This window comes from Taudactylus pleione, unplaced genomic scaffold (assembly GCF_031769625.1).
Source record: "Taudactylus pleione unplaced genomic scaffold, aTauple2 ptg001711l, whole genome shotgun sequence".
NCBI classification, from domain to species: Eukaryota; Metazoa; Chordata; class Amphibia; order Anura; family Myobatrachidae; genus Taudactylus; species Taudactylus pleione.
The window spans coordinates 78,294-92,592 of record NW_028286108.1 but is presented as its reverse complement, the minus strand read 5'-3'; the positions used below and the strand labels follow the sequence as shown (position 1 = coordinate 92,592).

General features: G+C 42.6%; 1 protein-coding gene across 1 annotated transcript in view; it reads right to left on the bottom strand.

Annotated features, from left to right (window-relative positions):
• LOC148439554 (uncharacterized) overlaps positions 1–14,299 on the bottom strand; it is a 262,816-nt gene that overhangs the window by 225,638 nt on the left and 22,879 nt on the right. Inside the window, exons 3-4 of the mRNA XM_088464593.1 lie at positions 12,341–12,452; positions 2,682–2,728 (exon numbers count right to left, since the gene is read on the bottom strand). Of these exons, the coding sequence (XP_088320719.1) occupies positions 2,682–2,728; positions 12,341–12,452 (159 nt within the window). The remainder of the gene's footprint in view (positions 1–2,681; positions 2,729–12,340; positions 12,453–14,299) is intronic.

Below are 14,299 nucleotides of genomic sequence, written 5' to 3'. Positions count from 1 at the left end.
TAACACATGTATATAGAAAAGCCTAAGCGTGTATAAGCACTAACACATGTATATAGAAAAGCCTAAGCATGTATAAGCACTAACACATGTATATAGAAAAGCCTAAGCGTGTATAAGCACTAACACATGTATATAGAAAAGCCTAAGCGTGTATAAGCACTAACACATGTATATAGAAAAGCCTAAGCGTGTATAAGCACTAACACATGTATATAGAAAAGCCTAAGCATGTATAAGCACTAACACATGTATATAGAAAAGCCTAAGCATGTATAAGCACTAACACATGTATATAGAAAAGCCTAAGCGTGTATAAGCACTAACACATGTATATAGAAAAGCCTAAGCGTGTATAAGCACTAACACATGTATATAGAAAAGCCTAAGCGTGTATAAGCACTAACACATGTATATAGAAAAGCCTAAGCGTGTATAAGCACTAACACATGTATATAGAGGCATCTTATGAATCAGGGAGTGAATACAACTGACATGTTCACAAGATACTTTTATTTGTATCAAAAAGCAAAGTATTTATTGCTAAAAGATGAGATTAAAATAGCATATAATCACTAACATGTAATGCTGTAATGCTGTAATGCACATAAACCACAAAAGTATATAAAATTCAACACATTTATGTCATGTTCCTCAGTCTACAACGTAGTGACTGGCACCCTGTATTCTCACAGTATATAGCTTCTCAAATGTTCCCTGTATTTCTTTCCCCAACAGATTAGTATATACTAGTGCTGTAGTTAGTATATACCTGATAGTTTTTTTCATAAAGTGTCCCGTATACAAATGTTCCGAATCTCCAATACTTAGAGAAGGACAAGACTCTACTCCTGTTCGGGGAGCTTATTATTCACAGATTAAAAGTTTTTTCTGCTGTAGCCTCTATATATATATGTATTATACACCTTACATAGGTTGTTGCAGGGCCGGCTCCAGAGGTCGGAGCATCCTGTGCGCGCGACCGAAAATGGGGGCGTGGCCTAATGGGCTCAACATGGGAGAGTGGCATAATCACCAAAGGCCACGCCCCCTACGTGACGTTATTAGGAGGCACGCCTCCAAACAACGTCAGGCTGGGGGGAGCCTCAATAGCTGGGCTTCCCCCAGCCCTCTCCCGTCACTGAATGGATGGATGCTGCAGCGGTGGGGGTCCCCAACCTCCCGATTTGACCACCCGCAGGCCACTTCAGCCCACGGATGGAACAGTGGGACAGTATTGTTCCGCTGAAATCGGGATGTTGGGGAGGGGTGCACCCTCTATGGGTGGCACCCCTGTTCGACCGCACTGGTCGAACACCCCTAGAGCCGGCCCTGGGTTGTTGGGGCCAAGCTCTGGAATGCTTCACTGTTTTTGGAGAATATCCTGCAAATATTATTTGATAAATAGGCCACTAAATGACAGACCCCAGCAGAGATACCCCTACTGCCCACATTTACAGCCCAGGAATAGAAACCACTGGGACAAAAGCTGTGGAGGTCGGGTCAAAATTGCATATATGAAACTTTTAAAATTATTTATTAATTTTCCTTTCTTATTTAAACAATAGAAGTAATGTAGTTGGAATGTGTCCAGGGGCGAATTAAAGAGGAGGGGGCCCGTGTGCATTTCCTGTCTGGGACCTCCTCCTCTAACCCCGGCGTCCGGCAGTGGACTAGTCTGTGCCCGGAGTCTACTGTGTATGATGCTGGCAAAATGGCTGCATCACCCGTTTTCCAGGCGTATTATGCAGGTCTGTGACGACCAACGCGGAACTTCGGAGAGGTGAGTGTTAAAAAGGATGGGTGCAGGGGGTGTGGTGTGGACCCCTCGTTGGACCCAGGGGCTGTGTGTCCATATCCTGCACCAATTATAGATAAGCTCATGACTGTGTCCCATGACTTCTGTGACATCAGAATTGTTCAGTTGGAGAGAAGTTGGCTGGTCTGATGAAACAGTTGGTTAGATGTTGACAGGACATTAGTTGGACAAATGTTGGACAGTTGGATGAAGGTTGGTAAGATGTAGACAGGACATTAGTTGGACAAACTTAACTTTGGACAGTTGGTTAGTAGGATGAAAATTGGTTAGATGTAGACAGGAAATTAGTTGGACAAACTTTGGACAATTGGTTAGTAGGATGCAAGTTGGTTAGATGTAGACAAGGCATTAGTGGGACAAATGTTGGACAGTTGGTTGGTTGGATGAAAGCTGGTTAGATATGTGGCCAGAGTAAAGCTGGGTACACACCTAAAGATTTTCTGTCCAACCATTCAACTAGTTGATTGGTTAGAATGAAAATCTGGTAAGGTATGAAAGCAAATGACAATCAGCAATTTGCTCCCAAACGCCGTAAAATGGACAAAAACTGTCTTTGAACAAATTGTTAACATCAAACATTTAACAAACTTGTCTGACCGACCATTTTCATCTATTTTCTGGCATTTAGAAGCAAATTGCTGATCATCATATACTCCCATACGTTACCAGATTTTCATTCCAACCAATCAACTAGTTGGTTGGTTGGACAGATAATCTTTAGGTGTGTACCCAGCTTAAGTCTGAGGCCCCAATGGTGAATGCAATGGAATCGGTCACATTTTCACCTTACAAGTCAGTAATTTGCAGAGAGGTCCCCACACAGAACACAACACAGAGAAGTAGAGAATATAATCTGATAACTTACTTTTTCTCTCTTTACAGGCATTAAAGTTCCTGTCCTGGAAATGCTGGCTACAAAGCACAAGGAACAAAGCAAGAGAGATAAAAATGAATGATAAAGAAACCACATGATGGTCCTAGAGGCCAAAGATATCGGAGTTTTGGAATGACTATTGTTTTTTGCAATTTTCAGACAACAGTAAATGTTACACAATAACCTGGTACCTCAGTGACATAGCATGCATGGCCCCTACAGAACGCTGTGGGGACCCCATCTTGCAGTCGCATCATACGTATGTCACATGCACTCAAAGATATCCACAGGGATACCATGGGGTTAATGTGGTTGGAGTGATCCAGGCACCAAATAGTTAAGCTTTCAGCTCCCAGAATACCCCAGGTCCTCCTCCACAAATAGTTTGTCACCCCTGGCCTCAGGCCTTCAGTTTTGTAAACAAGCACAAGGCAGTGTCACAGCCAGGTTTTCTCGGCATGGTGGTCACTGGGTATTACCTGTGAGGTAATTGTGGCTGGGGGTGCCTGGCAGCAGTGCTGGTGTTTGGCGAGGGCATTGGCTGCACGTGGTTCTGTGCGGGCACATTCTCACTAGGCCTGGTGGGGCCTGGTGGTGTTTCCGTTCTGTTTGGCATGGGCGCCGCCATCTTGCCTGCGGCCATGTGATGCAAGCTGTCCAATCCTGGTGGGTCATGTGCTCTTTCCAGCCAGTCACAGCGTGGCACCGGGTATTTAGGAAGGTACAGAGCCTTCCTTCTTTGCCAGTGCAACGTGTTTCTCAGCTGAGGCTGAGAGAGAGTACCTGTGCCTTACCTGCTTCAGATCCACAATTGTCCTGAATCGGGAAATGGTCCTTCGACACTGCTTGACGTCTAAAGACCACCTCGTTAGATGCTGCTAAGACCTCCTCCTCCTGTATATTGAGGACAGACCTCACTTGCCTCACCAAGACGGGAACATCCAACAAGGATGATAATCATCTCTTATCGAGACCGACTCCGAAACCTGAGACTACTCATCTGATGAATCAACAATGAGTCCAACTCCTGAGGAGACATATGGTGGATCTTATGCCCCCGCTTCCTAGGCACTTGAGAGGTCAACACTGGCATTACCCCCTGGCTGGAGTGACCCACATCTGGCCAACCAGGGTTCATGGGAGGTACCCCCATAGGAAGAGCCCACTGTGGGAACACCACAGCCTGAGGTACCTACACAGCAGGAGTCTGTAACTCAGTGACCCTGCCTAAAAGATAGGACAGCCACCCATGAAGGTTCTGGAGCTGATACAGGATTGGTATCAGTAGCAGACCTAGCAGGCATCAGCTTACTGCAATATTTACAGAACCCTTCCAGATTCACAACCTGTTCTGATAAGCCTATAGCACAGGACTTACAAAATACCAGTACTGGAGAACTTAGTTCCTTACTCACTGGCATAGTCAAAAAATATGCAATGTGACTTGTTACTATTAGTGATGCACCCCTCCTTCAACAGGATAAGGAGAAACACAGAAATAGCAATACCTGATTGTTTGTGAAACATAGGCAGTGTACATACAGCAGCTGGCACACAGTCACATTCAATGCATAAAGACATGCAACTGCGTCAGCAGTATGTACTCACTCAACTAAACCAGCCCCCCAAGGGGGATGGTAGGATATAGAGTATGCTATATATAAAACCCCAATGAGAGATATATAGAGACTGACCGAAACCTCTGAGAACTCCGCTGCAGCCGCTGAGCAAACGCTAAACTGCACGCTTCTCATACACGAGGAGGTCTTTCATGCCAGACGCGGGAATCCTGCCAGAAGATAGTGTCTCGGGAGAGGAGCGGCCGGGGGAGCGCCAATCTCCCCTAAACTGCGATTTTGACGGACGGGTACGCTGCACTACAAAGTGGCAAGACGCCAACCAGTGCGCACTAGTGTGTCTTGCCACCCATCCCACAGGCGATAAGGCCACGACCACCGTAATGAGGAATCATCTCTTTTACAAGTACGTCTTTCACACACAGCTGCCTCTGATGCGTCTCACCAGATGCTAGGGACTGCTCGCGCGCGATTCCCCAAAGGGAATCCTTACCGGATATCTCCGTGTCTCTAACCGCAGTCCCGGACCTCAGCGTCTTCCGGCCTCCAGCTAAGCCACGCTGAGGCCTGCCGAAAACACTCAGAGCACACAGCGGTCTGGTGTTTCGGTCGTCAGCGGAGGTAGATGGAGTCGCAGTAAAGCGTCAATTTGGCGCCGGTACCGCTAAACTCTTGAAGTTTTACAATTTAAGGTAAGAGGAAAAATAGAAAACTTTAGGACTGACAAGCAGTCCCAGTGTTATAACAGGGGCGTCTTGCTGCGCACCAAACAAAACAACTGAATGCCTGTGCCTGGGGCGGGGGATAAAGGGAGGGGACCAGTGCATGCTGGGAGCTCCAAAGCTTTGCTGTTTGGTGCAATAGATGCCGTCCAACTATATATCCCAATGTAATTCCTGTGGACCCTATGGAACCAGAAATTTTACATATGTTCTCTTAGTACACTCCCACATCCCACATATAACGTTACATATATATGTTCTCTTACTACACTCACACATCATATTACATATGTTCTCTTACTACACTCACACATCATATTACATATGTTCTCTTAGTACACTCACACATCATATTACATATGTTCTCTTACTACACTCACACATCCCACATATAACGTTACATATATATGTTCTCTTACTACACTCACATCATATTACATATGTTCTCTTACTACACTCACACATCCCATATATAACGTTACATACTCTATATATGTTCTCTTACTACACTCACACATCATATTACATATGTTCTCTTACTACACTCACACATCATATTACATATGTTCTCTTAGTACACTCACACATCATATTACATATGTTCTCTTACTACACTCACACATCCCACATATAACGTTACATATATATGTTCTCTTACTACACTCACACATCATATTACATATGTTCTCTTAGTACACTCACACATCATATTACATATGTTCTCTTAGTACACTCACACATCCCACATATAATGTTACATATATATGTTCTCTCACTACACTCACACATCATATTACATATGTTCTCTTACTACACTCACACATCCCACATATAATGTTACATATATATGTTCTCTCACTACACTCACACATCATATTACATATGTTCTCTTACTACACTCACACATCCTACATATAACGTTACATATATATGTTCTCTCACTACTCACACATCATATTACATATGTTCTCATACTACACTCACACATCCTACATATAACGTTACATATATATGTTCTCTCACTACTCACACATCATATTACATATGTTCTCATACTACACTCACACATCCCACATATAACATTAAATATATATGTTCTCTTACTACACTCACACATCATATTACATATGTTCTCTTACTACACTCACACATCCCACATATAACATTACATATATATATATATATATATATATATATATATATATATGTTCTCTTACTACACTTACACATCATATTACATATGTTCTCTTACTACACTCACACATCCCATATATAACGTTACATATGTATGTTCTCTTACTACACTCACACATCATATTACATATGTTCTCTTACTACACTCACACATCCCATATATAACGTTACATATGTATGTTCTCTTACTACACTCACACATATTACATATGTTCTCTTAGTACACTCACACATCCCACATATAACGTTACATATACAGTATATATTCTCTTACTACACTCACACATCATATTACATATGTTCTCTTACTACACTCACACATTCCACATATAACGTTACATATACATGTTCTCTTACTACACTCACATCATATTACATATGTTCTCTTACTACACTCACACATCCCATATATAACGTTACATATATATGTTCTCTTACTACACTCACACATCATATTACATATGTTCTCTTACTACACTCACACATATTACATATGTTCTCTTACTACACTCACACATCCCACATATAACGTTACATATATATGTTCTCTTACTACACTCACACATCATATTACATATGTTCTCTTACTACACTCACACATTCCACATATAACGTTACATATGTATGTTCTCTTACTACACTCACACATCACATTACATATGTTCTCTAACTAAACTCACACATCCCACATATGTTACATATGTATGTTCTCTTACTACACTCACACATCATATTACATATGTTCTCTTAGTACACTTACACATCCCACATATAACGTTACATATGTATGTTCTCTTAGTACACTCACACATTATATTACATATGTTCTCTTAGTACACTCACACATTATATTACATATGTTCTCTTTGTACACTCACACATCCCACATATAACGTTACATATACAGTATATATTCTCTTACTACACTCACACATCATATTACATATGATCTCTTACTACACTCACACATTCCACATATAACGTTACATATGTATGTTCTCTTACTACACTCACACATCACATTACATGTGTTCTCTTAGTACACTCACACATCCCACATATAACGTTACATATATATGTTCTCTTACTACACTCACACATCATATTACATATGTTCTCTTACTACACTCACACATATTACATATGTTCTCTTACTACACTCACACATCCCACATATAACGTTACATATATATGTTCTCTTACTACACTCACACATCATATTACATATGTTCTCTTACTACACTCACACATTCCACATATAACGTTACATATGTATGTTCTCTTACTACACTCACACATCACATTACATATGTTCTCTAACTAAACTCACACATCCCACATATGTTACATATGTATGTTCTCTTACTACACTCACACATCATATTACATATGTTCTCTTAGTACACTTACACATCCCACATATAACGTTACATATGTATGTTCTCTTAGTACACTCACACATTATATTACATATGTTCTCTTAGTACACTCACACATTATATTACATATGTTCTCTTACTACACTCACACATCCCACATATAACGTTACATATACAGTATATATTCTCTTACTACACTCACACATCATATTACATATGATCTCTTACTACACTCACACATTCCACATATAACGTTACATATGTATGTTCTCTTACTACACTCACACATCACATTACATGTGTTCTCTTAGTACACTCACACATCCCACATATAACGTTACATATATATGTTCTCTTACTACACTCACACATCATATTACATATGTTCTCTTACTACACTCACACATATTACATATGTTCTCTTACTACACTCACACATCCCACATATAACGTTACATATACATGTTCTCTTACTACACTCACACATCATATTACATATGTTCTCTTAGTACACTCACACATCCCACATATAACGTTACATACATATGTTCTCTTAGTACACTCACACATCATATTACATATGTTCTCTTATTACACTCACACATCCCACATATAACGTTACATATGTACAGTCAGGTGCATAAATATTGGGACATTGACAGAATTTTCAGATTTTGGCCTCTATTCACCACCACAATGGCTTTGAAATGAAACAAACAAGATGTGATTTACCTGCAGACTTTCAGATTTAATTTGAGGGTAATTACATCCAAATCAGGTGAACGGTGCAGGAATTACAACGGTTTCTATATGTGCCTCCCACAAAGCTTTGGAGCTCCCAGCATGCACTGGTCCCCTCCCTTTATCCCCCGCCCCAGGCACAGGCATTCAGTTGTTTTGTTTGGTGCGCAGCAAGACGCCCCTGTTATAACACTGGGACTGCTTGTCAGTCCTAAAGTTTTCTATTTTTCCTCTTACCTTAAATTGTAAAACTTCAAGAGTTTAGCGGTACCGGCGCCAAATTGACGCTTTACTGCGACTCCATCTACCTCCGCTGACGACCGAAACACCAGAACTGTAATGGCTTTTTTAGATGTTGTTTGGCAAACTCTAATCTGGTCTTCCTGTTTTTGTGGCTCACCAATGGTTTACATCTTGTGGTGAATCCTCTATATTCACTCTTGTGAAGTCTTCTCTTGATTGTTGACTTTGACACATATACACCTACCTCCTGGAGAGTGTTCTTGATTTGGCCAACTGTTGTGAAGGGGTTTTTCTTCACCAGGGAAATAATTCTTCTGTCATCCACCACAGTTGTTTTCCGTGGTCTTCCGGGTCTTTTGGTGTTGCTGAGCTCTCCGGTGCGTTCTTTCTTTTTAAGAATGTTCCAAACAGTTGATTTGGCCACACCTAATGTTTTTGCTATCTCTCTGATGGGTTTGTTTTGATTTTTCAGCCTAATGATGGCTTCACTGATAGTGACCGCTCTTTGGATCTCATATTGAGAGTTGACAGCAACTGATTCCAAATGCAAATGTCTCACCTAGAATCAACTCCAGACCTTTTACCTGCTTAATTGATAATGAAATAACGAGGGAATAGCCCACACCTGTCCATGAAATAGCTTTTGAGTTGATAGTCCCATTACTTTTGGCCATTTAAAAAGTGGGAGGCACATATAGAAACCGTTGTAATTCCTACACCGTTCACCTGATTTGGATGTAATTACCCTCAAATTAAATCTGAAAGTCTGCAGGTAAATCACATCTTGTTTGTTTCATTTCAAAGCCATTGTGGTGGTGACTAGAGGCCAAAATATGAAAATTCTGTCAATGTCCCAATATTTATGGACCTGACTGTATGTTCTCTTACTACACTCACACATCCCACATATAACCTTACATATATATGTTCTCTTACTACACTCACACATTATATTACATATGTTCTCTTACTACACTCACACATCCCACATATAACGTTACATACATATATATGTTCTCTCACTACACTCACACATCATATTACATATGTTCTCTCACTATATTCACACATCCCACATATAACGTTACATATATATGTTCTCTCACTACTCACACATCATATTACATATGTTCTCATACTACACTCACACATCCCACATATAATGTTACATATACATGTTCTCTTAGTACACTCACATATCATATTACATATGTTCTCTTACTACACTCACACATCCCACATATAACGTTACATATATATGTTCTCTTACTACACTCACACATCATATTACATATGTTCTCTTACTACACTCACACATCCCACATATAATGTTACATATATATGTTCTCTTAGTACACTCACATATCATATTACATATGTTCTCTTAGTACACTCACACATCCCACATATAACGTTACATATACATGTTCTCTTACTACACTCACACATATTACATATGTTCTCTTACTACACTCACACATCCCACATATAACGTTACATATACATGTTCTCTTACTACACTCACACATATTACATATGTTCTCTTACTACACTCACACATCCCACATATAACGTTACATATACATGTTCTCTTACTACACTCACACATCATATTACATATGTTCTCTTAGTACACTCACACATCCCACATATAACGTTACATATACATGTTCTCTTACTACACTCACACATCATATTACATATGTTCTCTTACTACACTCACACATTCCACATATAATGTTACATATATATGTTCTCTTAGTACACTCACATATCATATTACATATGTTCTCTTAGTACACTCACACATCCCACATATAACGTTACATATACATGTTCTCTTACTACACTCACACATTCCACATATAATGTTACATATATATGTTCTCTTACTACACTCACACATCATATTACATATGTTCTCTTACTACACTCACACATCCCACATATAACGTTACATATATATGTTCTCTTACTACACTCACACATCATATTACATATGTTCTCTTACTACACTCACACATCCCACATATAACGTTACATATATATGTTCTCTTACTACACTCACACATCCCACATATAACGTTACATGTTATGTTATCTGCACACACGTCCTGGGGTGTCTTTCGGTACTCTGGGAACTGTAAGTGACCATAGATCCTTTGAGTGACATGGTAAAGTACCTAGTGGTGCACAGAGGACACTCCTGGTGACATCTCATACACAATATATATACAATACACACCATGCACATCAATACAGGGGGGAGACCCAGCCGGCTTAGGCTATGTATCAAGGCCCTGGCCATGCCCCAGCTATAGAATGCTATATAGTGTGATAGGTATAGAAGGAATACTCTGAGATCTGCCCCTTACCTCTCGTATGTTCTCATATAGTCTGAGACAAATCTGCACTGGTGACAGGTTTGTGCTGTTTTGTATATGGTATGTACTGGGTCCCTGCTCACAATCTGTACCTGGGACCAGGGACTATTCACTACGTCACTGGCGCAATTGTGAGGAAGGCAAGTGTATGGCTAGTATACGGCATACCCCCCCACCAAGTACCAGTGATGGCACTACATGAGTTACCCTGAGGTATAAGCTGGGTGGGGACAGACACTACATGAGTTATCCTGAGGTGTAAGCTGGGTGGGGACAGACACTACATGAGTTATCCTGAGGTATAAACTGGGTGGGGACAGACATTACATGAGTTATCCTGAGGTATAAGCTGGGTGGGGACAGACATTACATGAGTTATCTTGAGGTATAACCTGAGTGGGGACAGACACTACATGAGTTACCCTGAGGTATAAGCTGGGTGGGGACAGACATTACATGAGTTACCCTGAGGTATAAGCTGGGTGGGGACAGACACTACATGAGTTATCCTGAGGTGCAAGCTGGGTGGGGACAGACACTACATGAGTTATCCTGAGGTATAAACTGGGTGGGGACAGACATTACATGAGATATCCTGAGGTGTAAGCTGGGTGGGGACAGACACTACATGAGTTATCCTGAGGTATAAACTGGGTGGGGACAGACATTACATGAGTTATCCTGAGGTATAAGCTGGGTGGGGACAGACATTACATGAGTTATCTTGAGGTATAACCTGAGTGGGGACAGACATTACATGAGTTACCCTGAGGTATAACCTGGGTGGGGACAGACATTACATGAGATATCCTGAGGTGTAAGCTGGGTGGGGACAGACACTACATGAGTTAGCCTGAGGTGAAAGCTGGGTGGGGACAGACACTACATGAGTTAGCCTGAGGTGTAAGATGGGTGTGGTATCCTGAGGTATAACCTGAGTGGGGACAGACATTACATGAGTTATCCCAAGGTGTAAGCTGGGTGGGGACAGACATTACATGAGTTATCCTGAGGTGCAAGCTGGGTGGGGACAGACACTACATGAGATATCTTGAGGTGCAAGCAGGGTGGGGACAGACACTACATGAGATATCCTGAGGTATAAGCTGAGTGGGGACAGACACTACATGAGTTATCCTGAGGTATAAGCTGGGTGGGGACAGACACTACATGAGATATCCTGAGGTATAAGCTGGGTGGGGACAGACACTACATGAGTTATCCTGAGGTGTAAGATGGGTGTGGTACCCTGAAGCATAAGCTGGGTGGGGACAGACATTACATGAGGTATCCTGAGGTATAAGCTGGGTGGGGACAGACATTACATGAGTTATCCTGAGGTATAAACTGGGTGGGGACAGACATTATTTTGTCATTTCTGCTACACAGATGTTATGTACTGTAAGATACCTGTGAATAAGAGGCTCAATAATGAGGTTACACTGTTTACAAAGAGATTCTGGATATTCACAGGGAGCGTGTCGCGGTTCTTCTCCAAAAACCCAACTGCTGAATACTTCACCTGGAGGGGACAAGAGTTGGAGGCAATACACAGAGGTGCACATTACAGTCCAACCATGTGGCCTAAATAATTGTTCAGGTGAAAGATACAAGGCCCACACAGAAGGGTAACTTACAAATAAGACATTTCATGCTCCTACTTCTGCTAATTTCACCTATTTTTACAGACACAGGAGGGGCATGAGGCTGGAAAGACACAGGAGGGGCATGAGGCTGGAAAGACACAGGAGGGGCATGAGGCTGGAAAGACACAGGAGGGGCATGAGGCTGGAAAGACCAGGAGGGGCATGAGGCTGGAAAGACACAGGAGGGGCAAGAGGCTGGAAACACACAGGACAGGCATGAGGCTGGAGAGACACAGGAGGGGCATGAGGCTGGAAAGACACAGGAGGGGCATGAGGCTGGAAAGACACAGGAGGGGCATGAGGCTGGAAAGACACAGGAGGGGCATGAGGCTGGAAAGACACAGGAGGGGCATGAGGCTGGAAATTATATTGAATCCTCGACCCAGTAACATAATAGCGGATACACTATTGTGCTTAGTGTGTGACAGCATAAGCGTGTGCTATACATACAGAATCTAAAATGAGACCAGATACACTGTAGTGCTTAGTGTTCTTTTTTTATTCTGCAGGCCCTACCCAGGAAAGGCATGAGGCTGGAAAAACACAGATGGGACATGAGGCTGGAGGCACACAGATGCAAGGGGGAATGAGGCTCGAGGGACACAGAGGGAAGGAGGTTGGAGAAAAAAAATGGGGAGCATGAGGCTGGAGAAAAACAGAGGGAGGGGTATGAGGCTGGAGAAATGGAAGGGCTTGTGGCTGGAGAGACACAGGAGGGGCATGAGGCTGGAAAGATGCAGGAGGGCATGAGGCTGGAGAGATGCAGGGGGGCATGAGGCTGGAGAGATGCAGGGGGCATGAGGCTGGAGAGATTCAGAGGAGGCATGAGGCTGGAGAGATTCAGAGGAGGCATGAGGCTGGAGAGATGCAGAGGAGGCATGAGGCTGGAGAGATGCAGAGGAGGCATGAGGCTGGAGAGATGCAGAGGAGGCATGAGGCTGGAGAGATGCAGAGGAGGCATGAGGCTGGAGAGATGCAAGGGAGGTATGAGGCTGGAGAGAAATGTGGGCAGGGCCAGATTACGGAGTGGGCGACAGGGGCGGTTGTCCTGAGGCCCCCACACAAAAAGGGCCCCCACACAATGTCCCCACAATACCCATTGTAAAGCTGCTTCTGGTCCGGTCTTCCTAAGTGTGCCTGCAGCAGGATGACAGTGACTGGCTTGCTTCCTGCTTCTACCTGCAGGGCTAGATTAACAGGGGGGGAGCGCGACTACACACTGCGGGGGAGTGGCTTGACCGGCGAGCGGGACAGCTGCAGCTGAATTTGACAGCCACACTGCCAGAAGAACTGCTCTTACCCCATCTTCTGCTTGAGGCTCTCAGTCTCTCTGGACCTTCACATTCCCTTGACTACCGAAGCTGCTGCACCTGGCTCCCGCGGGGTTGCCGCTGGGCGGAATTCTGCTCCCTTCTACCCTCATCTGCATCCCTCTAGGTTCCCTACGCCACATCCAGATCCCTCTCCACCTATACCACCAACAGACTGGTTACAGAAGTGACTGGTGAGTGATATATCATGTGGGTGCCTATATGTGTGGTTTTTTCCTGTGTGTTTCTGTATTTTTTTTCATGTGAAGCCGATGGGCCCCATTAAACAATGAGACATAACCCCTTTAGTCCTCCTTTCCTTATTTAACAAATTGCACTAAGAATAGCTTTATCGCTGTTTGTCAATGTATCGCTTACGCCATCTGTAGATGGTAAGAGTGGTATGGTTCCTA